The sequence below is a fragment of the Oratosquilla oratoria genome, chromosome 35 (genome assembly GCF_046742065.1).
Source record: "Oratosquilla oratoria isolate Oo_2021 chromosome 35, ASM4674206v1, whole genome shotgun sequence".
NCBI lineage: Eukaryota > Metazoa > Arthropoda > Malacostraca > Stomatopoda > Squillidae > Oratosquilla > Oratosquilla oratoria.
In genome coordinates this window covers 47,181,217-47,207,896 of record NC_134811.1, presented here as the reverse complement: position 1 = coordinate 47,207,896, position 26,680 = coordinate 47,181,217, and the positions used below count along the sequence as shown (strand labels likewise).

Below are 26,680 nucleotides of genomic sequence, written 5' to 3'. Positions count from 1 at the left end.
AGAGATAAAGTGGAGCTGAACAAGAAAATTAGCGCGAACGAATGACGAGCGATGGAGCAAGTGTGTTACTGAGTGGATACCGCGAGATGGAAAACGTGCAAGAGGGAGGCCAGACAGAAGGTGGAGAGGCGAGACAAAGAAGTCTGCAGGAGAAACGTAGCAGATATTGGCGCAATCATGCGGATCATGAACATACGGATGAAGGAGACTGTAAGAGACCATAAAGCCTACACTAGGTAGCTCCATGTCCTGTCATTCCCATTCATAAAGTTGTCTAACCATTTCTTAAAACAACCGATAGTTTCAGCGATCACTACATGGTTACTAAGTCTATTCTATTTGTGGACCACCCTATTAATAAACAATTTTTTTCCTATTTCCTTCTTAAATCTAAATTTGTCCAGTTTAATTCCATAACTGCGAGTCCTGCCCTGTTGTCTTAATTAGATGACCTTATTTGTATCACCCTTGTTAAAGCCTTTGATCTACATGAACAGCTCTATTAGATCACCCCGCACTCTGTGTCTTTCCAGAGAGTGTAAGTTACGGTGCCCAAGCCTCTCTTTGTAAGGTAAAATTTTGAGCCCATGTATCATTTTGGTCATTCTCCTCTGTACTGATTCTAGTAAATTGATGTCAATTCTAAAAGACGGAGACCAAAACTGTATCGCATAGTCAAGGATAGGCCAAACTAATGCTGAATAGAGTTTGATAATTACCTCTGCACTTCTATTTGTAACCGTCCTAGCAATGAAACCTAATGCGCTGTTAGCTTTATTGCTAACGGTAATGCACCGTTTTCTGGATTTAAGGTCAGGGCTCACTAGAACTCCCAAGTCTCTCTCGCACTCTGTTTTCTCTTAAAAAGTGTTATCTAAGCTATATCTATTTTCGGGGTTGTGTAGCTCTGCGTTTAACACGCTGCACTTGGAGATATTGAAGTTTATTTGCCAACCATGTGAACGATTTGTTAAGATCATCCTGCAAAATCTCGGCGTCGTCTCATAATCTAATTGGACTTTCCATTTTAGTGTCGTCCGCAAACTTACTAACATCACTATTAATCCCATTGTCCAAGTCGTTTATGTACATAACAAACAATAAGGGACCCAAAACCGAGCCCAGGTAAACTCCATTAGCAGCGGCGGCGCCAGGAATTTTTAGTTGGGGAGGCTAAGGGGGGGGCTGAGCAAATTTTTTTTTTGGGGGGGCTAATAGTAATATGATAATACACATATATTATCCTCATTTCAGAAGGGGAGGGGGTTAATGGTTGGGCTAGCACTGATGGCTGACAAATCTTTAGCCCTGGCAATTAAAAATTCCACTTAATAAAATTATTTCAATGAGCGTTATAAATTTTCAATTTGCTCATTTCAGTTGGGGGGGCTAATGGGGGGCTGGCCACTTTTTTGGGGAGCTAAAGCCCCCCCCCCCTGCCGCCGCCACTGTCCATTAGAAACACTCCCCTATCTGGATTTTACGCCATTTATGGTGAACTGCTGTCCTCTGTCACTGATCCAATCTCTAATCAATTCTAACACTTTTCCTCCTATGCCATGACCTTTGATTTTATTTAGTAGTCTCTGGTGGGGGACCTTGTCGAACGCTTTGTTAAAGTCAAGGTAAATAACATCGTAGCTTTCATTGTTATCTGACGCCATATATACTTTAGTGTAAAAAGATAGAAGATTAGTCACACATGACTTACCCTTGGAGAAACTATGGAATGGCATGAAATAGGCCTTTACTCAGCAGTGGACTCAGGATGGCTGATTGATTGATTGATTGATTGATTAATTGATTGATTGACTGATTGACCAATTTCATTCCCAATTCTCCCCCTGGGTACTAAACCAGAGTTCGTTATGATAAACATTTTCTTCTACATTATTGCAATTTACATTTTCTTTTGTAGCGCCCAATGTATATTTTAGGGATGACTATATCTTTTGCCCACTAGCTTTACTCGCTCACAGAGTATTTTTTTTTTCAGTACACTTTTGGCGTTGCCTTCTGACTAGGCCACCATCTACCCACGATGTCCTCCTACTACGACAATCCCTCCTTCATGCCCGACCGCACTCAGCACGCGAGACCGCATAGAGATCGGCAACAAGACCAAGATGAGGAGCAGTACCACCACCAGTGGCGGCAACAGAGGAAGCAGTGGGGACCTCAAGAGCGGTGGGGACAGAGGAGATCCCCTGATCAGAGGAAGCAGATGGGACCTCGAGAGCAGTGGGGGCAGAGGAGATCTCCAGAGCGGAGGGAGCAGAGGGAACATTCTCAACAGAATGAGCAGTGGGGGCAGAGGAGATATCCAGAACGGAGAGAGCAGAGGGAACCTTCTCAACGGAGGGAGCAGGGGGAACCTCGAGAGCAGTGGGGCCAGAGGGAACCTTCAGAGCGGGGGAAGCAGTGGGGACCCCGAGAGCAGTGGAGCCAGAAGAGGGAGGAGAGGAAATCCCCCGATCGGTGGAAGCAAAGGGAACATTCTGAGCGGAGGGAGATAAAGCCTCCTGAGCAGTGGGAGCAGAGGGCACCTCCCGAATCCTCGTCTCCTGATGGACAGGCGGTTCGGCAGCCCCAGGCACCTAGGAACGTGAGGAATCCGCCCTCCCGCTGGGACCGCATAAGACGCAACTCCAAGTTCTCGGAGGTCGGCATCGAGATGGAAGAACGAAGGCATGGGAGGAGCCGGCTGTCTCCTTCTCAGAGCGAGGGAGAAGGTTGGAGGAGGTGGACGACGGGAGACGCTGAGGATCTCCAGCAGCGTCAGAAGGCCTGGGGCGACAACGGGGACATCTACGACGGGAGGCGATACAATTCTGATCAGGTTCTTTCTCGTTGAGAATTGATTCTTTTCCTATAATGACAGGCCAGAGTATGTAAGTAGCTTACCCGGGGTACTGGTCGGGTGGTGGGAAAATACCAATAGATGCAATTAGGAGTGATACGGGAGGAGAAACTACTTTGGAGAGAGGGAGGAGAGGAGAGAGAGAGAGAGAGAGAGAGAGAGAGAGAGAGAGAGAGAGAGAGAGAGAGAGAGAGAGAGAGAGAGAGAGAGAGAGAGAGAGAGAGAGAGAGAGAGAGAGAGAGAGAGAGAGAGAGAGAGAGAGAGAGAGAGAGAGAGAGAGAGAGAGAGAGAGAGAGAGAGAGAGAGGGGAGAGGGAGAAAAGAAAAGGAGAAGGGGCAGAAGTAGTAGTGTGAGGGGACAAGACAGGCAGTGGAGGTTTAGGCAAGTTTTGGTTATAGGGATCGAAAATTAGATTTGATGGCCGTTTCATGAAGCCGTACAACCCTCTTCCCTTCCTCCTCCCCCTCCCCCTCTCCCTCCTCCTCCCACCCGAGAGCATTTCGTTAGCGTAGTTGCGACGAAAGAAGTTCAAATTTTAAACAGTCTATCACAGTGTATATCTTGGAAATAAGCTTAAGCAAAGGATGACAACCCACTTTGGTGGACAAATATGAAAATGTGGGCTTTACAGACTCTAGGGAAAGGGGAACCCCACCATCTGGTGAGTTTTAATACTTGTGTCCTACCATTTTGTCTCTTCATCCTCCTACAGGGATGGGACCTGGTCTACGCCACCCTCAGGAGACCCGACGCCAGCCTGGCCCAGTTTCTCCCGTCCCGGATGGAAGGAGCTGCAGGTAAGTGAAGATGCTAAGACCTGTTCATCTGCCAGGCAGTTTTGTACAGCTGAGGTTTTGGATTCACATAAATAAAACCGTCTGGTGTGTGTGTGTGTGTGTGTGTATGTTTTACCTAGTTGTATTTACCTAATTGTATCTTACGGGAAGAAGAGCTATGGTCGTGGGTTCCGTCTCTGTATCTCACAGTATCTAAATTGTTCTTAAATTCGTGTATGGTTTGTTCCATACATACACCATTCTATGGGGAAAGCTGTTTTTCCAGGTCTTCTATAACTGTCCTTTTAGAGTTTCTTTCAATTTCCTCTTGTATTTCTCGTATCCCAATTTAGTAAGTCTTCTCTATCAAGGACTTCCGTACCTCTCATGATTCTATAAATGGTCAACAAGTCTCCTCTTTCTATTCTTTGTTCCAGGGTCGGTAACTTTAGTTTTGACAGTCTCTCTTCGTATGACAGTTCTGAAAGTGTGGGGCCATCTTCATAGTTGCTCTTTGGATTCTTTCAAATTTCCTTATATTCTTTTTGATACTCGGTGACAAAAATGTCACTGTGTACTCCAGTCTTGGTCTTATTAGTGCGACTAGCATTTTCCTCACCATTTCTTCGTTCAAATAAGTAAATGCCACTTTTATTGACCTCAGCAAGCTGTAGGTTTCTCCGACAATTTTATTTATCTTTTTATCAGGGGTCATGTCCTTTGTGATGATTACTCCCAGGTCTTTTTCAAATCCCACTTTCTTTACATCCTTTTCACCTATTTTATATTGTCCTGATATCCTGTCTTTACTTTTTACAAATTCCATGATACTACATATCTTGATGTTGAAGTCCACTTTCCACTTATGACTTCATTCCCAAATTTTGTTTAGATCTCTGTGCAGCGACTCACAGTCTATTTCAGTATTCACTTTTCTCAATTTTGCAACATCAGCAAAAAAGTTCATATAACTGTCCACACTCTCGTCCATGTCATTTACAAAATAGCAAACATTATTGGAACCAGTACCGATTCCTGTGGAAGTCCCTTAATCACCTCTTCCCAAGTAGAACCTTTATCTCTGAGCACTACTTTAATTTTTCTTCCATTCAAGAAATCCTCCATCCATTCCAGTAGTTTATCTTGTACCCCTCCTATGATTTTCAGTTTTCCCAATAGTTTTCTATGTTGCATTCTATAATTTTTCTTTATAGATCTAGGAGAGCACAATCAGCCCATCCGTCCCTTTCCTGTATTATATCTAATAGTCTTGAGTAAAAGCAGATCAGATTTGTGGCACATGATATTCCCTATTTGAATCCAAACTGTCTCGGTTTTAGTATGTTGTTTTCTTCCAGATGTTTTGTCCATCTATTTTGATAATTTTTTCGCATTTTTTGGCTACAGTACTTGTAAGGGAAAGTCTGTAATTTGTTGGGTCTTCCTTGTTACCTCCTTTACATATTGGTATAATGTTGGCCTCTTTCCAGTCTTCTGGTATTTTTCCTTCCTTAAGCGAACAACTTATATATTTTGCCTACCAATTCTTCTTTACACTCCTTTAGTATCCAGTTTGTAATTCCATCCGGGCCGTGCGGTTTCCTGACATCAAGGTTTGTTATTTGAGCCATTATTTCAACTCGTGTTGATATTTCCTACATAGGGAGATTATACTTCTCACCCTTCATCTCAGTGCTGTACTTTTTCTCTAGTGACAACCGATTTGAAATGTTTACTCATGACCTCAGCCATCTATATATCTTTTGTGTACTCAGTTTCTATATTTCATGCTTTTTTTTAAATTTATAATTCACATATCTAGAATAGTTTTGGTTGATCCTTACATTTTTCTATTATGTGTTTTTCACTTTTTTTTTCTTCCCTGCGTATTTTTACATATTCATTCCTTTCCTTGTTATATGTTTGCCACTTTCTAGGATTTTTTGTATTTGTTCCATCTTTCCCAAGCTTTATCTCGTTTTTTTTATTTTTATTTTTATTTATTAATTTATTATTTTTTTTTGCCTCGCTGCAGTTTCTGGTAAACCAGCACTTATCATATTTCTTTTTCTGTTTTTGTCTTGGTACATATTTATCCATCCCTTCATTATAGATTTCCTTCAGAATCTTAAATTTTTCTTAAACTCGCGTCTTTTCGTTGTGAAATTTATCCTAACTCGCTTCTTGAAAAAAGAAAAGAAAAAAAGAATCTTAACTTTCACAAAGTCCGTTTTACTATATACCAGTCTACCTATTCTGTATTTATCATTTTTCTCCATATATATTTCCTCCTTCACTTCTAGTTCAAGTAATATGTGGTCTGACGTAAAGAATAAACCCAGTCTTGACGGCCCTTTATCATTTCTATATCTGGTGGTCTCCTTTACCCACTGTGTCATTGCATATTCCATAGCCATGTCAAGTAATACATTTCCCCATAATTCCTCTCCACCTTTCACTGTCATCTCTTCCCAACATATTTCTTTGCAGTTGAAATTTTCCATAAGTACCACGTTTCCTTCATCTTTCAGCATCTCGTTTAATGAAATCCTTGTATCCTCTATCATTTTAAAGTAATCTCTCTCTCTCCAGGAACCCATTTTTGGGGACACATAGATTACCACAAACGTTCTCTTTTTCATGTCTTTATCTTCAACTCTTATCGTGATCATTTCCACACTATTCTCTCCATTTGTAACCTTCCACCCTGCTTTTCCTCTCTATTTCTAAGTCAGTGATTATGTAATCTATTTCCAACACTGTTAAGTGATAGTGGACCCCTCAATTTTGTTTCTACAGTTGCCATTATGTCTGACAATTAATCATTAAGCTCATTTAATCCTGAAATTAAAACATTTATATTAGTATAAAGCACTTTTAATTTTCTGCACTCTCCATCTCTTTTTTGTTTTGTTTTTGTTACTTTCGTTTCTTTTCTTGAAGATACAATTTTCTCAGTCTCATGTTTAACATTCTCTAAAAGAACCTAATTTTCTCGGGCTCCGTTTTTTTTTTTAAGCTTCGCTTCTTAATGTCTTCTCTCTTTCTCTTTCCTCTTTCTTTTATCAATACATCTTTATAGTGCTCAGTATTACCTATCTTACTTGTTTATGCTAGTTTCTCTTCCGCTGCCCTTTGTTACCTTAGTTTGATCTTTATGGGTCGATTTCCTTCTTCTACATACCTTCCTATGTTATACCTTTCCTCTATTTCCTTTTCTAATTCTTGCTCTTTGTTTTGTATTACTCTCAAAACATCTATTACTAAAATTTTCTCTTATTTTTCTCTCACAAATCTGTGTGTGTGTGTGTGTGTGTGTGCATGCGTGCGTGCGTACGTACATGCGTTCAAGTATGTGTGTGTGCGTTCGTGCGTTCAAGTGTGTGTGTACATTACAAAGGATTACAAAGGCGGAGCATGCCGACAGGAGACCTTTTGATCCATATCTAGGTCGGATGCAAAAAAAAAAAATCATATTAATAATAAATAAAAACTATAATAATGTAAATAACAAATATAATACATAAATAAATGCATAGGTATAGTTAAAATAATAAACAAACAGGTAAATAGTAAATGATAATAAATTGACATATAACTAATAATAAATGAAAATCAGACAGACAAATTATAACAAAACAAAAACAAATAATATAACATAAATCATAATCATTACAGCATCTTACTTAGGTATTTATCTAAATGATTCTTAAAGCTTCGAACTGAACTACATTGCACTACCTGTGCAGGAAGTTTATTCCATTCATTAACTACACGGTTGGCAAAGTTGTTTCTACCTACTTCCAAATTGAATCTATTTCCGGACAATTTGAGACCATTGTTTCTTGTCTGATTCTCATTCAATGTGAAAATTTGGTCACTTTTGATGTTGTCAATTCCCTTTAAAATCTTAAAGACCTGTATCAAGTCACCTCTGAGTCTACGCTTTTTTAGGAAAAACAGATTCATGTGCTTAAGTCGATTTTCGTATGATTTATTTTTGATATTTGGAATCAGTTTTGTGGCTCGCCGTTGTACTTTTTCCAGTCTGTCAATGTCTTTAATGAGATTCGGTGACCATACGGAAACATCATATTCCAAATGTGGACGAACTAACAATTTATATAGCTTGTTAATGAGTGATGGACTTTTGAAATCAAAAGATCGCGCAATCAATCCCAGAATCTTATTTGCTTTCTCAGAGGCTGAAATACACTGCTTGGATGATTTGAGGTCGTTACTGATAATTACGCCGAGATCTTTTTCACTATCCACTTTTGTTAACGAATTTCCAAATAACTTGTAATCGTACTTACTGTTATTTTTACCTATGTGCATTACCTTGCATTTACTTGTGTTAAATTTCATTAGCCACTTTTCAGACCATTGCTGTAATTTATCTAAATCTTCTTGAATATCTAATTGGTTTGGGTGATCATTTGCCACTCCGCACAGTTTTGTATCATCAGCAAATTTGGAAACAGTAGATTTTAGTCCATGGTCTATATCATTTATATATACTATGAATAGAAGTGGCCCAAGAACGGAACCCTGAGGAACTCCACTTGCAACACTTTTCCATCCAGAAGTTTTTCCATTTAAAACAACTCTCTGTTTTCGACCTTTCAACCAATTACTAGTCCAACCTAATAGGCTACCACTTATTCCATGCAAAGCTAATTTAGTAAGTAGTCTTTCGTGTGGGACGGTATCAAAAGCTTTTGCAAAATCTAGATATATTAAATCTATATTGTTTCTTTTGTCATAATTCGAGATAACTGTGTTGTAGAATTCGAGTAAGTTAGTCACGCAAGAACGTTTCCGTCTGAAACCATGCTGGCTATCATTTATCAAACGGTTACTTTCTATATGATATTCGATAGCATCTCTGATGATAGTTTCCATTATTTTTCCTACAATTGAAGTCAAACTTATAGGCCTATAGTTATTTGGCTTCTTTTTGTCACCTTTTTTGAATATGGGAGTAACGTTAGCTAGCTTCCATTCTCTTGGGACATCTCCGGATATGATGGATTTCTTGAAAATAATTTATAATGAAACAACAATCTCATTTTTCATTTCCTTTAAGATTCTTGGATGCCAACCGTCAGGCCCTGGTGTTTTATTAACTTTGAGTTTGTCTATACACCTTTTAATTTTTTCTTTTGTTATATTTACCGTAGTAAGTTTACCCCAGACTTTTCACAGGTTTCAGTTTGGAATTCACTTTGAGGTGTTTCGTTTACGAATACCGAGCTAAAATAATTGTTTAAGATATTACACATTCCTTCATTTGAATATTCAAGTTGACCGTCAGCAGATAATAGTGGACCAATGTGATTCCTAACAACCTTTTTATCTCTAATGTAACTATAGATTTCTTTGGGATTATCTTTGGATTTATCAGCGATGTTCATTTCGTATTGTCGTTTTCTTTTTCTTATTGTCTTTTTTAAATCTCTCTGTATTAATACATAACTTTCATAGTCATTAGGTGCACCCGAGTACTTATATTTCTTATAAGCCTGTCTCTTTTTAGCAATACTTTTTTCAGTTTCTTTGTCGAGCCACTTTGGGCGAGCCTGATTTGGGGGACGTCTGTCCTTAAAAGGAATGTAAGTTTGAATCATCTTAGTGAGCGTATTTTGAAATATTTCCCACATCTGATCTACAGGCCTTTCGTTTAATTTTGCCTCCCAATCTGTAAGCTGAAGCTCCTGACGTAGTCCTATGAACTGAGCTTTACTGAAATCGGGTATTTTAGAAGCACAAGTATCTATTCTAAAATTGTTTAGGAGTTTGAATCTGACTAAGTTGTGATCGCTATTTGCAACAGATTCACCGACTTCTACATCAGTTACCATGCTTTCGCGGCTAGTGATCAAAAGATCGAGTAAGTTTCCATATCTTGTGGGCTCTTTTACATGCTGAATAAAGTAATTGTCACCAAGAAAATCAATCAAGCGACTACCTATATGGCCATGTTCAAGGGTCATCCAATCAATGTCAGTAAAATTGAAATCACCCATTATCAATAAATCCCGGTTGCAGAAACTAGACAGTTCTTGAAATAACAGTTTGTCGTCTGCTAATGATAATGTCTTTGGCCTATATATTACACCTATATTCATTTTTTGTCCATTTGTATGGGTTAACTCAACCCACAAACTGTCATATGCATCCTGTTTCACTTTCTCTAAAACACAAGCATGAACATTGTTTTTAACGTACAATAGAACACCCCCACCTTTCTTATGGTTTCTATCCTGATGAAAGTGTTTAAATCCCGCAATATTAAATTCAGCTTCAAACTCTGTACCATTTAAACATGTCTCAGTTATTCCTATCATATCGAGATTTTCGCTTTTGATATACGCCTGTATTTCTTGAAATTTGTTCCTAATACTACGAGCATTAAAGTACATGGTTTTAAGAAACTCGTGATTATTTCTTTTTGACACATTTTGAGTTTCAATATCATGTCTTATATTATCATTTTGTTTTTTATTTATGCCTTGCTCTATATTATTATTATTTGGTCCTTCATTGACATTCAATGCCTCATTAACATTTCTCCTATCAAAATTAACATTTCCCCCATCACGGACATCTGGTCGATCACGGTCATCCGATCTATTTTGTACATTTTGTCCCCCTACGTCACCGTGATTCACGCCGCCCTCCCGTCGTTCAGTGACATTATGTCCGGCATCCCTTTGTAAAATTATATTTTGTCCTCCAGTGACATTATATCCTACCGTGATATTTTTTCCTCCACTATAATTACATCCCATCGTGATCTTTTGTCTTCCACTGTCATTACATCCTATCTTGATATTTTGGCCTTCATTGACATTCTGTCCGGTATCCCTTCCTAAAATTATATTTTGTCCTTCACTGACATTATATCCTACCGTGATATTTTCTCCTCCATTATCATTACATCCTATCGTGATATTTTGTTCTCCACTATCATTATTTCCCATCGTGATCTTTTGTCCTCCACTGTCATTACATCCCATTGTGACATTTTGTCCTATGACATTACATCCTAATGTGACATTTCGTCCTCTAGCGACATTACACCCTATCATGATATTTTGGGCTTCATTGACATTCTGTCCGGTATCCCTTCCTAAAATTACATTTTGGCCTTCACTGACATTATATCCTACCGTGATATTTTCTCCTCCATTATCATTACATCCTATCGTGATATTTTGTTCTCCACTATCATTACTTCCCATCGTGATCTTTTGTCCTCCACTGTCATTACATCCCATTGCGATATTTTGTCCTATGACATATCCTAATGTGACATTTCGTCCTCTAGCGACATTATATCCTAAAATTATATTTTGTCCTATACTGGTACATTGTTCTACATTAATGCTATACTCTACACTGTTTTCCCAAGTACATTCTATTTCCCCTTCCCTTTGGGCTTCTACCCTAAAAAAGGAGCTAGTTCATTACAAACTCCCACAGTGAGGTTTGTAAGAACATCTTTGCCTCTGCGGGTAAGGTGGATCCCGTCAGAAGCGTAAAGGTCATGGCGCCTAGAAAAGAGATACCAAGGATCAAGAAAGTGGTATCCCAATTGTGTGCAAAACTGCGATACCCTATCATTGATCCCTATGGCTCTACTGTTCCAACACGAGCCTGCGTAGATCCTCGGGAGGATCCCACAGACTACGTGACGGCTCCCACGTTCCTTCATCTCCTGAAGGAGGACCTTGTAATTCCGAACAAGCTCCTCTGATCTCACCCTACCTACATCGTTACTTCCCGTATGAACAATCGTAACCGTGCTCTTCCGTCCTTGCTCCCTGATGGACCGGGTACAATCAACGATCCCACGGCCCGGTTGACATACAAGCTTGCAACGTCGCTTAGTCTTTCGCTGCAGGATGTCGTCATAGCCTCGAACCATGGAGTCCCCCACCACCAAGAACTCCTGGTTTTCAGCCACTTCATCCTCCAGTAGAGCAAAACGATTGGCTAGAGCCAGCGGTTGCTCCACAGGGCACACGTCTACCGAACGCGGGCTCGACAAACGGGACCCCACGGAGCGCCACTCGCTCACGGCAGTGACAGTAGGTGAAGAAGTGGAACGCTCTTTGGGTTGAGGGGAGGGTTCACTCTTCTCACGGAGCGCACTCCTGAGAAGACGAATTTCCTCCTCACACATCCTGAGACGGACCTCTAGGTTCACGCAACCTTCACAAGCCATTTCGCTCCCCCTTCAGCAATAAAAACGGCAAAGAGAAAATACAAATCAACAACAACAAAAAATCAAAGCGGTCTCTAATAAACTAAATACGCGAAGCTTACTCTGCTTACCTTATACTATTTCTCCTACCTTTGGAGTACGGTAACAGAAAACTGTTTTGAATTTAAATAGAACACTGCACTTTATCTTATATCTGTAACTGTATAGCGCTATACGTATACAATTACAAAAACACAACACAATCACTTAACACTATTCGGAGATATAAAATTCACAGGTATTCGCTAGCTGGTGTCTTTGCAGAAAAACGAGGTCTCTAGCTGAGGTCACGAGCGGACTGAGCTGAGGTCACGAGCGGTGTACATGCATGCATTCAAATGTGTGCGTGTGTATATGTGTGTGCGCATGGGTTCAAATGTGTGCGTCCGTTCAAGTGTGTGTGTGTGTGTCTGTGTGTGTGTTTTTTTAAGTGTGATTGAGAGTTTATGTATACGGTTGCATCCATGTATGTACGTGTTCATCACACGTACAATAACTTGATAATTACATTTTCAGATGGTGTTCATCTTCCCTTATCACCCACATCTTTTCTTCTGCTCTCTATTTCTCGTGAGCCGGGTGTCACTTTTCCCTTTATTCTGGCTGGCCACCAGGTTATTTTATTCATCCCTGTTGTTACATTGGCTTCTTGTCCTTCGTGGCAGGCGGCACCCTCCGTTTTCGGGGCGACCGACGTCGAGTTTCTCAGCGTCCTCGTCAATCGACCGGTGAGGCTACGACGACCACGGCGATCAAAGAAGAGCGTAAGTGTCCTTTTCCACAGCCAGGTCATTCTGACTCCATAAATCGCCCACCATTTTTTTTTTATATTTCCTACGCCTAGCCTATATTCTGATTATAAAATTGGCTATTGATATTATCTTCATTAAAGAATTATGTATTTTTATTATTGTTCCTGAGAATATAGGGATTTTCACACTGAATTTAACCGTACTTTTTTTTCTTAATGATTATCCCAGTTTAAAAAGTTCTTTGGTTCTTTACTTTAGTTTCGGTGGCACACTGCAGCAGCATCGAGTTGTAGACAAGCCACCTTTTCCATGTAATAAAATATTGCCTAATTCAATATATTAAGACCTTAGATTGTGTATTATTTTCTCAACTAGTTCCTTGTACAGAAATTATAAAAACAAAAATATACGCTCATTTTCATTTACTGCACACTTTTATTTAATAAAAAAAAAAAATTCCAATACGAAAAAAAATTATATGTAGATATATGCTGGGGAGTGGTGGTGGTAGAAGTGCACATTAATCTTTAAGGCCACAGCTAAAAATAAGTTGCTTTCTTTGAAGCTTGCAGCGGTTGTTATTGTTTTCCTTAGCATTGTAGGTTTTAGCTAAAACTTCTTCTTTTTAGTTTTCAGCCAATAGTTAATCTTTCTTTTTCAGTAATGACAGGAGACAAGGCCCAGGCCGAGCTGGCGCGGGTGCGGGAGCTGCCCATGTCCATTTCCCGTCGCCGGCAGTACCGCCAGGAGCTGAAGGCCATCATTCAGGTAAGGGGAGGGCCGGGGATGAAACTGAAATAACTGAAACGAGGGCGTGTGACGTCACCCCACTTCTTCGCCCTGAATCCCTGAAACCCTCAGGCGGGTGGGTGAGTGGTTGGGTGAGGTGGCTGCTGTCCTCCCTCCCTCCCTTTCTCCTTTCCTCCTTATTCCCCTTCCTTCCTCTCCTTCTCTCCCTCCCTTATTTCTTCCCTCCCCCTTTTCTCTCCTCTCCCTCCTTCCTTCTCTACCTCACTCCCCCCGTCACTACCAATATTCAAGTCCCTCATTTCATCCTCCACCATTATTACATTTGTACATGATTACGTGGGGACTTGTAGAATGTTTTTGTGTATATATAATTGTTTATTTCATTTCATTCCCGTTGATGAATAGTAATGACAACTGTTGACTCGAGGCAACTGTATATAGGGCCAGTGAGATCACGACTGCATTAAAGTCCTTCGCTTCCAATAAGCGGGGCGGGGGGGGGGGCGCAACGGATATGATTAATAGTCTGGCGGTAGATGGAATGAAAAGGGAAATACTATCCGGTAAGGAAGGAGTTCTTTGAGAACATTTTTTTGCTTACGACGTGGTGCTGTTGCAGAGATGAATTAAGCAGTCCAACGACAGCCAGAATAAAAAAAATATATTTTGTACTGGTTGATTTTCTTCTTCTGACGGCAGAGTGAGATGGGTGCCGCCTGGTTCGAGGGCGCTCGCCCCGTCACAGACTTCGTCAGCAGGGGCGGCTCCAAGCTGAAGAACTACACGAGTGGGCTGAGGGTGAGTGCATATTAAATAGGGGGTTCGACTTGCACGAATGGGGTGGGGAAGCACAAACCTTCCCTTCTTGCCCCTTATTTACATGTTGTTTTTTCAATTACATTTCACCTAGAATCCAAAGTACTGAGGAATAGGTCCAGCCACACAGGATTTGCTGAATTGGAAAAGAACTGGACGGTACGTCGGTGTTCAGCTGGCTGCAAAGTGTACTGACTCGGGTTACCACACTGTTTTTACTTATTTGTCTATTTATATATATAAAAGTGCAATGGGAAATAGACATCTGGGAATGGATGCTAAGAGGAGACTGTATGAAGGAGTGATTGTGCCAACAGCAATGTACGGGGCAGAAACATGGAACATGAGAGAGGAAGAGAGAAGGAGTTTGAATGTGTTTGAGATGAAATGTCTGAGAAGTATGATAAGGGTTACTAGGCTAGATAGAGTGAGAAATGAGGAGGTGAGGAGGAGAACGGGTGGAAAGGGAGCTGGGAGATAGGATTGATGAAAGAGTATTAGGATGGTTAGGACACATGGAAAGAATGAGTGAAGAAAGATTAGTAAAAGAAGTGTGGAAGGCGGAGGTGGAAGAAGTGAATGTGAGGGGGCATCCTAGGATGAGATGGATGGATGGGCTGAAAGGGGTTTTACAAAAGAGAGGAATGTCTGTGGAGGAAGGACGGGAGAGGACAGAGGATAGGGGTGAATGGAGAAGGGTTGTGTATAGATGAGGATGTGATGCATGAGGGGGAGTGGGTGGGGGATGGGGAGTGAGGAAGTATGTATGAAAAAATTTGACGCAGCCCGAAGGGATATCTCCCCGTCTTCTTTTCTGCATGAGGGGACGGAGAGGGCGGGTCGCCGAATTTATGAAGCTGCCTTGCTGTGGATGTGCTGTGTCTTGCGACACTGCTTCTGACCCAGGGCAATGGACAGGATGCAGGGATGACCTGTCATCCAGGAGATGCCAAGATGGGAGGGAGGGAGGAGGGTGAAGGGGAGTGGAATGTACGGGAGGTGAAGTGGGTGGAAGTGATTTCTATGCCTTTTTCTTTTTGGCTACCCCCCATGTAAGGGGGAAAAAGCCTTTGGTATATGTATTTATTTATTTATTTATTCATTCATTTATTTGTTCATTCATTATTTTTTTTTTATTTCACCATAGAATAAAGTGAGTTTGCTTTTCGAAGTGAGGATATATTTCCAGAGTTCGTGGATGAGCTTTGTATACATGTTGTATATATGAAACTGTCTTAATAATAACCTCCTTGCTCAGATATGGGACCGTCCATTCAAGAAGATCGAAGGTCGTTTCGGCATGAGTGTGGTCGCTGTCTTCAACTTCATCCGCACGCTGGTGAAGCTGGACCTGGTGTTCAGCATGGTGCTCCTCGGGGCTGTGGTGGTCCCCGCCGCGTTGTGGCAGGCCCCACAGCAGTACGGGGGGTGGCATGTGTACAATCAAAGCGATAATTTGTGCCAAGATATCTATCTGGATATGGACAACAGCGAGTCAATGGTAATGGAACTAGGTATTGTGTTTATTTTTCATTCATTCATTTATTCATCAGGTGATTCGCCCATATATTTGTTTGTTTATTTACTTATTTATTTATATAAAACTTGGGTACGGTCCGTAGCTGTCGCCAGCATTCTAGATGCTGTGGGGCTCCCTATCCCTATGATTAATCTTTTTGTTTCAGGTCACCACCCATCTCGAAATCAATACCAACACAAACTTGTTCTGGAAACAGACATCTTATACCGTATATGCAGTCTCTACGTAGGAGACACAGAACATATCATTCTACACTCCCCAGTATTCACATAATTCATAGTTGCTGACTTATGGTCCAGCTCTGAGACCGTAGCCGGCTATATCTGTGTCGTAGGTCTCTTGTGGGAAAAAATTGAGGCAACAGATTGACTTAAAAAATTCTCGTGACTAATGTCAGGCATGTTCATTTGGTTACGATGCGCAGTACACAATTTTTTTTTTCTCCAGGTTTTCCAGTGCTCGAAAGACTACGTGTCCTCGATCAACACGGGGCACCACGTCGACTTCATCGAGCTCGTCCGAGACTTCATTCAGGGCAGCGGGTTCCTCGAAAACACGCTCCTGTTTGCCGGTTTCTACTCGCCCAAGCTCGGCGCGGATGGATTCAAGATGTACATGGCCTATCCGATCACCATGCTCGTCGTGTACGCGGTGTCCCTCCTCCACGTCGTCTACTTCCTCTCCCGCTGGCTGAGGACCAACGTCACCACCACAGCCTCTGTCGGGCTAGTGTACTCCAATATTGCTTTCGCCGGCTGGGACTTCGGGATCACCGAGAGTGAGGCGGCCAAGACAGAAGAGAGACTGATCGCCACGGAGGTCCGGGTGGCCATCGAGGAAGAGAGGTTCCAGGAGAGGAAGGCCGGACGGTCCCAGAAGAATCTTGTCATTCTCTACCTGACCCGCGGTATAGTTAACCTTTTCGTGGTCTCACTCCTCGGAGGAGGCTGGGCCGCCATCTACTTCGTCGTCAAAGCCACTGACGACAAGGGCACGGACGATTTCCTGCGGGAGTACGCGCCCACCGTTACAGTGGCGGTGCTCAACTTTATCCTCCCCAATGTCTTCAGCAGGATCGTGGCCCTGGAGGGTTACTCTGGTCGGGTCGAGCTGATCCTCACCCTCTTCAGGAGCGCCCTCGTGCGTCTTACCTCCCTTGGGGTCCTCCTCATCTCCCAGATTTCGATCTTCGCTACTGGGGTCAGCGAGAAGGACTGCTCTCCGACCAAGGAAACGATGTGCTGGGAGACCCACCTGGGCAAGCAGATCTACTCGCTCCTTATACTCGACGCCGTGACCAAGATTGGCGTCACTTTTGTCGTCAACGTAGCCCGACGCCTCCTCCGCGACGTCAAATTTGCCTTCTGCAGGATCATCGGCATGATCGAATTCGACGTGCCCACGCACGTGCTCGACATCATCTACACTCAGACGCTCCTTTGGCTCGGGACCTTCTTCTCTCCGCTCATCCCGGTCATCGCTGTCCTCATCCTCATCCTCCACTTCGGCCTTAAGATGTTCGCGGCCTTTTTCACCTGCGTCCCGGCCACCAAGGTCTTCCGGGCCTCGAGGTCGTCCTACATGTTCATGGCGGTGCTGACTGTTGCCTACATGCTCTCCATCATCGCTATCGGCGTCTCTCTCCTATGGCTGCAGCCCTCACGGGGCTGCGGCGCCTTCCGGGGTCTCCGGATTGCTTGGGACGCCGTAGTCTTCAGCATGTGCGGCGAAGCCGAATGGTTCAGGTGAGTTTGATCTTTTCGTTAAATCCCTTTCCTACGGCGTCGTTCCTTAAACTGAAAAAATCACTATCCACGATTGAGGAGTGTCAAGGGCATCACTGGGATGAAACGGTGCATTAAATGCGATCCCCCATAATAGGTAAATAAATGTGTCGAAGTGAGTAGACAAAGAACCCTACTTATTTTTCTCTCCGAAAGAGTCGAGACAAAAATGTACTTAGGATTGGTTAACCCACTTATAGAGGGCGATAAGGGTTTTTATGTAGATAAATTAAATTTTCTAGATATCAGCAACCTGGTGATTTTTTTTATCTTTGACTGAATCATTTTTTCAGGTCCCTCCTCTTTATTATGGACAGCGCTGTCTTCGCTCTGCCCATCCTGGTCATCCTCGTCTTCCTTCTAGTCTACTACGTGTCCCTCTACAAGGCCAAGATAACTACAATCAAATACCTTGAGGAACAACTCAAGCACACCACCAGAGATAAAGTGTTTCTCATGAATACTTACGCTCGGCTAAGACAAAATCGTGGTTGAAGATATTCTTTTATGTCAATACGCACACGTACTAATAAATATGTGATATGTATATATATATATATATATATATATATATATATATATATATATATATATATATATGTATATATATATACATGCACACAGACACACATATATATATATTTTGGAAGGAGGCCATTTATGATGCATGCGTTGTTGAAGTCAACAGCTGCGATAGCATTATTATGCTTGTAGAAATGCTTTTCTAAGTTGCGCACCAACGTGCGGTCGTCTGGAAGCAGGTTCTTAAGCAGATTGCTGAAGTCCATGGTGTATATCTCTCGAGACGTCTTTCGGCCTTAACTGGCCATCTTCAGGAGGTGTGGGCTGGTCAAATTGATGACGGAGAATGAATCGAAGTGGCTGTGGGACGGTATATAGCGGTGGGGAGTGGATCACCGGGCAGCGCCCGGGGCGGTGGCGTCAGCCAATCAGCGCACGGGAATCATTCTCTGCCTTCTGGTTGGTAAAGACATTTCGGGCTGTTGCTGGATGTTGATAGCGGGTTTTTGGTTGAAAATGAGCACCGCTTCTGTCATTCTTAGTCGTCTGGTGTCGTTGTTTCTCTCGATGATGGTGGTGTTGTTTTCCATGTGGTGCCTTTTGAGTACGAGCCCATGTTCGTACAGGTAATGCCTCCTTATGGCGCCGTCCTGCAAATGGGCTGAGATCCTCTTCGACAGTGTTGTGGTGGTTACGCCGATGTACTTGGAGTTAGGGCGACTGCAGTTGCCACTGGAGCATGTGTGTTCGTACACGGTATTCACCTCTTGCATATCACTTGTCTTGGGTAGGCAGCTGTTCTTTATGACCAAGTTGGATGTCTTCCGTGTCTTGTAGTAGATGACGAGGTCAATTTTTACAGCCGGGTCGGTGGGTGTGACATTCTTGTAGATTATATTTCTGAGGGCTTTTTCGTCATCCTTATAGGCTGAAGACATAGTACCCTTGTAAAAGAGTTTTAAATTTTGTGTAGCTAAATGTTGTTCCTGTTGACGCATAAAGTTGTCTAGTCGATGTTGTATGACGTTATTTATTTCTGCCATGGGCTCGTACTCAAAAGGCACCACATGGAAAACAACACCACCATCATCGAGAGAAACAACGACACCAGACGACTAAGAATGACAGAAGCGGTGCTCATTTTCAACCAAAAACCCGCTATCAACATCCAGCAACAGCCCGAAATGTCTTTACCAACCAGAAGGCAGAGAATGATTCCCGTGCGCTGATTGGCTGACGCCACCGCCCCGGGCGCTGCCCGGTGATCCACTCCCCACCGCTATATACCGTCCCACAGCCACTTCGATTCATTCTCCGTCATCAATTTGACCAGCCCACACCTCCTGAAGATGGCCAGTTAAGGCCGAAAGACGTCTCGAGAGATATACACCATGGACTTCAGCAATCTGCTTAAGAACCTGCTTCCAGATGACCGCACGTTGGTGCGCAACTTAGAAAAGCATTTCTACAAGCATAATAATGCTATCGCAGCTGTTGACTTCAACAACGCATATATATATATATATATATATATATATATATATATATATATATATATATATATATATATATATGTATGAGAGTATGGGTGGAGGAAGAATAAGCGAAGATTGGCTGGAACTCCTTTATTGCTTATACGTTTCGACCGACTCAGCCTTCTTCAGTAAGTTGTCTAGAAACTGCTTGAACGGGGACACGGACAGGTCATCCCGCTGGCTGGCTGGGGATTCCCATTCCCGTACCCCAGACAGCCAGCGGGATGATCTGTCCGTGTCCCAGTCTTCGAGTGTATAATTATAACGTTCAAGCAATTTGTAGACAGCTTACTGAAGAAACCCAGTCGGTCGAAACGTATAAGCAATAAAGGAGTTCCAGCCCATCTTCGCTTATTCTTCCTCCGCCCATTCATCCAATATATATATATATATATATATATATATATATATATATATATATATATATATAAACTATATATATATATATATATATATGTGTGTGTGTGTGTGTGTGTATTACGAGTGACAAATGTAGTAGTACATTTGTAAATCACAACTGAAACCACAGTCGGAGAAGAAAGAAACTGAAACGGTGAGTCTATATATTTCGACTGTAAACTACAATCCTCTTCAGTAGTACAGAAGGTGACAGGAGAAGGACTAAAGGACGCCTGCCCTGACTCGAGTGGTAACCAAGGAAACATGAAGTGTGGGGTCAGATGGAAGATGCCTGTTGACGATGTTGGTGATGGAAAGTCCTGGAATTATGTCAGGAGACCACTGCTCCTTTGAGATGTTCATATCCGTTATGTACTATATTATTGTGGATTCCACCATCTTCCTCCTTAACCCACAACCAGATTTATATATGAGAGCAGTTTATCCCAGTTGAGACAGTGATTGAACTGACTCACATGCTGAAACACTGCTGAACTTTCTTGCCCGTATCTGATGGAACGTTTGTATTCATTCAGCCTTGTCCCCAAGTCTCTCCCTGTCTGCCTAATGTAAACTAAATCACAATCCTTACATGGGACCGAATAAACACCTGGATTGTGTTCTCCTTTCAAAATTGAGTGGGAAGAAAAGGGTAAGATTCCCCCACCTTTTTTTTTTTTTTTAGAAATTTATATTAAGAGGAATGGGAATAGACTGTCTTTCACGGTTTATATAAAAAATACCCATTCAGGCAGTTATCTTAATTTTTTTTAGTCAACATCCCGATAACGTACAAAGCGTCGGGGATTTTTCTCCGAGCTTTTAGGATTTTAAGCCCCCAATTTTCAGATAATGAATTATATTCCATCGGGTCCCAATTCACTAAAGTAGCTTACCTTCCTTGGTTCCTGGATAAAGCCCTTAACTAAACCAAAACTAGCTCTTTTAACACTCCATCCAACACTGGCAAACATTTTATCCACAAAAGTTCCCTTATTGTCCCCTTCTCCAATTCTTTTAACAATGTGACCAAATTTCTTTCCTAGGATAAGTTACAGTTAGTTCACAACTACCTGAACACCATTAAGAAAAAAGTAGTCAATGTTCATCAAAGGTTGAAAGGAGAACACAAATATGAACATCTCAAAAGGGCTTTTCATCATCAACATCGTCAACAGGCATCTTCCACCTGACTCCACACTTCATGTTTCCTAGGTCACCACTTAAGTCAGGGCAGGCGTCCTTTAGTCCTTCCCCTGTCCCTCTTTTATTTATTTTTGTAAGAGGGTGTATAATTACGAGTATAGCACCCTTCTTTTTCTGTACTACTGAAGAGGACTCTAGTTTTCAGTCGAAATAGATAGACTCACCGTTTCCGTTTTTTTCTTCTGCTCCGACTGTGGTTTCAGTTGTTATATATATATATATATATATATATATATATATATATATATATGTATATATGTATATATATACACATATATGTATACATATATATATATATGTATAAATATGTGAGTGTGTGTATATATATACATATATATAAATATATATATATATATATATGTATATATATATGTATATGCGTGTGTGTATATATACTATTAAAAGTAGTAGCTTCTGTCTGTCTGTCTTTGTTTGCTTGTTTGTTTGTTTGTCCATGAACTCCTCCTAGGGTATGGGAAATAGACCCTCATAACCATATATATTCCGATTCCCTATCACTACAGGTACTTGAATAACTATATTTCATTCCCCCAATAATGTGATTTTGGCTAGGGTTAAGGGTTAAAAGGATATGATGGGGTAACACGCCACTACTGTAGTGTCCCCTTACACGATTGGCATTTTGTGACAAAAATTACTATGATTAAACAAACCATTGTATATGTTCCTGAATATTATCTATATTTGTGAAAGTAATGTTGCCACAAACTATGATATCCTTTGTAAGGAGAAAACATGTAAATGTAATATGATTGTATAATTTTACTAAATGTATAAATATCGATTATTTTTATTTTACTTTTTCGTGGGCTGTAATAAACATAATTTCAAAGTAAAAAAAAATAGGGTCATATTGTTCTCTTTCGGCCGAATATATTTTATTATCAAAGGGCGTCTCCCTCCTCGATTTTTTCTTACTTTCTTAACATTATATTGATTACCTTTTCCATTGAGTTATATTGATACGTGTAACTTTTCTCCACAAATTCTATCAAAATCAAAATGATCATCATTTGCCCGCAGCAACATGCGGGTAATTCGGCTTGTATATATATATATATATATATATATATATATATATATATGTATATATACGAAAACGTTTAGTGTTCCGATCTTTTGATTTCAATATGTTTTCTACAAAATATACATACACACACACACACACACACACACACACACACACACACACACACACACACACACACACACACACACACACACACACACACACACACACACACACACACACACACACACACACACACACACACACACACACACACACACACACACACACACACACACACACACACACACACACACACACACACACACACACACACACACACACATATATATATATATATATGAATATATATATACATATATATATACTTTATATATATATATATATATATATATATATATATATATATATATATAGTGTGCGTGTGTGTGTGTATCTATGTATGCATGTATGTATTAGTACAGGGGAATAAACGAGATGGAATAGGGAGCATTGGCAGAAATTTTGTTTGGAAAGTATTCCCTATGTTTTCCTCTCTAACCGTCTCGTGGTTTTGGGGGATATCGACTTAAATGAAAATGTATGCACATTTTTTAAACGAATCCTGTTTATATAATAAGCATTGTTATGGACGAGAGATTTTGTTATTATTTGGAATGTTATATTAAAAAGTATGTCTTATATTTTTTCAAGAGCTTTCTCATATCAACAACCAAACCGTGTAAAAAACGAAAAACCTATACCTTACCTACGGGTCAAGTTTGGATTAAATAGGTCGATCTCATGTTTTGGCCAACATCAATGGATACCAACCCAACGACGGAGTTTTGGACAAGACTCCCTCTGGAACATGTAAAGATATTTTCAGGCAACTTCACCATTTGCCCACAAGCACAGGCGGGAGTGTCAAATGCAAAAATCCAGCCGTAGCCTCAACTTTGGCCAGGTTCCACACTCAGGTCCTTGAGCCTAGCTACCTCGCACCTATTTCTCGAAAACCTGGGGATGACTCTCTCCCTCTTGGGGATGAGTTTGCTTCAAACCTGCTGACCTCGCGGTTTTGGTAAAATTCTTGCCATTTTGGCGGGAGTCATTCGGGTAACTTGTTCCGATTGGCCCGCCAAATGTTTAAATCCATCAGTGTTGCTTCTTTTCCATTCGGATATAGGTGCCATCTTAGAGAGCTTAGCGCGTGACATATCCTTCCCATCCGCTTCAAGATGGACACTGTCCCGCTACATGAAATTAGAACCGTCGTGAATCGTATGGAGTGTTACAAAAGTCCGCAAAACAACACGTTGGGTAACATGTTGGCGTTGCATGATGCTCAGTGTGTACAGGCCGAAACGTCCATGCACGACCCCACGCACCCGTCCGTAAAAAAATAAGAATGAAGGAGGCTACTACACTAAGCAGTTCCATGTCCATTAGCGCCTGTCATCCCCATCCATAAGGTTATCTAACCGTTTCTTAAGGGGGTACGCGACACCTGGAGGTCATTTTCTAAAATATTTAGAGTAAAGAGCTGAAACTTCTCAGGTAAATAGGTATCCATATTGCTTACATTTTAGGTGAAGCAGAATGATGTATGTACACATGTACATATGTACACATGTACACATGTACGTATACCAGTAGCAACATTTAAAAGTGCACAGCACCATAATACGTGGACCAATTTGTTTTATATTTTGGCTATGATTAGTCAGTAGGCACACCTAGGGCCGGTCATTGAGTAATTGAACAATTTCCTTTATACTTTTGCATACAGGCATTTCAATTTTAATGGCTGGCAAAAATCGTGAAAAATACAATTTTTTTGCTCTTGTTTCCATTATTACTCCGAACTCTTTCATCCTATTCAAAATATTCGAACGATCGGCCCTAGCAGTTACTAAAAGTAATATTCCCTGTAAGTTTCATTTAAATCTAATGTATATTAGATTTTTTATGATTAAAAAAAAGTAGAAAAATATCGAATGGAGATATGGCAACTTGAAATATGAATATATCTGTAACTTGCTTATAGTTTCACCAATTTGACTGATTTTTTCATGGCTTAATTCTTATTATATAATAAGTAAGTACAGTAAAAATTATCAACTTATTTTAATTATAAGTACTTTAAATACTGAAAAACTAAAGTATAAGTATGTCACAGTAGTGACGACGCACAGACGACAACATCATATAATTTGCTTTTTTGCACCTTTGGCGGTTTCTTCATATGAAACCTCTCTGCTGGGGGTCTTCAGGGTATCTAAATCATTGGAAAGAGGTTTATTTTCCAGTAGTGGGCACCTTCTCTTTCCTCATCAGATTCCCCTCGCCAATCTATGTTGGTAGGGCACCCCCTCCAGCATCATATGATGTCCCTTCTTCTTTCTTCTTCCTGTATAGCCTTGATCTTTTTCCTCTTGCTTTCTTCTTTGGATTTAATCTTCCTCTTTGAATTGTTTAGTCTAATGTTGTCCTTTACCTCTGTCACCGTCACAGAGGTGCAGGTGAGGGCGGTGGTGGAGTGAGAGGTGGTGAGATCTTTAGTCGTCTTTGACTGCTTGCCATCTTTAACTGCTGTTTTTTGTCATTGTGATATTCTTTTGTTCTTTTTGCTACCCATGATGACTGTACTAAAGAGTAATATGTACTAGCTAAAGTAATAGATTGCAATGAGAGCTCATGAGACATGCGTACTTCCCTTTTCAGAGTTAGCCGGTAACTAACGCTTAGTTTCGCACAAAGTTGGCGAAATATTCTCCCTCCACCTTCCTCCCTTCCCCTCCACAATCGTATTGGCCGTTGATACACTGGGCGAGTGTAAATTCAATCAAATTTCAACGTTATTCGCTGCGCCTGAAGGTCCTAAGTGGCACGCCTCCTTCTAGTGTGGGTTGCGCCTTTAAATCTGTCCCTTTAATCCTCACCCAGGACCTTTAAATTGCGCGCGGCTGGAAAATTATTTGTCGGGATTTATTTCTAAGTGGTATACGAACATTTTGAACACAGTTTTGAAAAATGCCATATCTTGACCAAATTCACCCCCCCAGGTGTCGCGTACCCCCTTAATACAACCGATAATTTCAGCGATCACTACGTGGTTACTAAGTCTATTCCATTCGTTGACCACCCTATTAGTAAACAAATTATTTCCTACTTCCTTCTTACATCTAAATTTGTCCAATTTAAATCCATTACTGCGAGTCCTGCCCTGTTGTTTTAATATGATGACCTTGTTTGCGTCACCCTTGTTAAAGCCTTTGATCCACTTGAACACCTCTATTAGATCATCCCGCACTCTTCGTCTTTCCAGCGAGAGTTAAGGTGCCTAAGCCTCTCTTCGTAAGGTAAATTTCTGAGCCCATGTATTATTTTGGTCATTCTCCTCTGTACTGATTCCAGTGAATTGATGTCAATTCTATAAGACGGAGACCAAAACTGTATCGCATAGTCAAGGATCGGTCTAATGAGCTCTAGATAAAGTTTGATAATTACCTCTACATTTTTTATTCGTAACCGTCCTAGCAATGAAACCTAATGCTCTGTTAGCTTTGTTCCTGGCGCTAATGCACTGTTTCCTGGATTTAACGTCAAGACTCACTAGAACTCCCAAGTCTCTCTCGCACACAGTTTTCTCTAAAAATGTGTTATCTAACCTATATCTATTTTCGGGGTTGTGTAGTCCTGCGTTTATCACGCTGCACTTTGAGATATTAAAGTCCATTTACCATTTTACCGACCATGTGAACAATTTGTAAAGATCATCCTGCAGAATCTCTGTGTAGTTTCCTGACCTGATCAAGCTTCCTATATTAGTATTGTCCGCAAACTTACTAAAATCACTATTAATCCCATAGTCTAAGTCGTTCATGAAAATAATGAACAATTAGGGACCCAAAACCGAGCCCTGGGAAACTCCTGCATAATTTCTGGGTAGTTTCCTGATCTAATTAGGCGTCCTATATTAGCGTCGTCCGCAAACTTACTAACATCATTATTAATCCTATTGTCTAAGTCGTTTATGTACATAACGAACAATAAGGGACCCAAAACCGAGCCCAGGGAAACTCCATTAGAAACACTCCCCCATTTAGATTTACACCATATATGGTGAACTGCTGTCTTCTATCACTGATCCAAGCTTTAATCCATTCTAACACTCTTCCTCCTATGCCATGAGCTTTGATTGTATTTAGTAGTCTCTGGTGGAGCACCTTGTCGAACGCTTTGCTAAAGTCAAGGTAGATAACATCGTAACTATCATTGTTATCTGAAGCCTTATATACTTTAGTATAAAAAGATAGAAGAATAGTCACACATGACGTATCCTTGGAGAAACCATGCTGTCAGTCACAACTAAAACTATGTCTCTCGATGTGATCTCTGAGTCTATCAACTATTATTGATTCAAGTATTTTAC

General features: G+C 41.0%; 1 protein-coding gene across 2 annotated transcripts in view; it reads left to right on the top strand.

The window, feature by feature from the left end:
• Positions 1–18,152, top strand: part of LOC143018653 (transmembrane channel-like protein 7) — a 70,780-nt gene extending 52,628 nt beyond the window's left edge. For both annotated transcript variants that reach the window (XM_076174234.1, XM_076174235.1), the window contains 8 exons: positions 1,997–2,839; positions 3,573–3,657; positions 12,574–12,672; positions 13,322–13,428; positions 14,110–14,208; positions 15,485–15,727; positions 16,214–17,511; positions 17,844–18,152. In XM_076174234.1, the coding sequence (XP_076030349.1) occupies positions 2,042–2,839; positions 3,573–3,657; positions 12,574–12,672; positions 13,322–13,428; positions 14,110–14,208; positions 15,485–15,727; positions 16,214–17,511; positions 17,844–18,045 (2,931 nt within the window). In that variant the 5' untranslated portion in view covers positions 1,997–2,041 and the 3' untranslated portion in view covers positions 18,046–18,152. The remainder of the gene's footprint in view (positions 1–1,996; positions 2,840–3,572; positions 3,658–12,573; positions 12,673–13,321; positions 13,429–14,109; positions 14,209–15,484; positions 15,728–16,213; positions 17,512–17,843) is intronic.
• Positions 18,153–26,680: the final 8,528 nt, after the last annotated feature.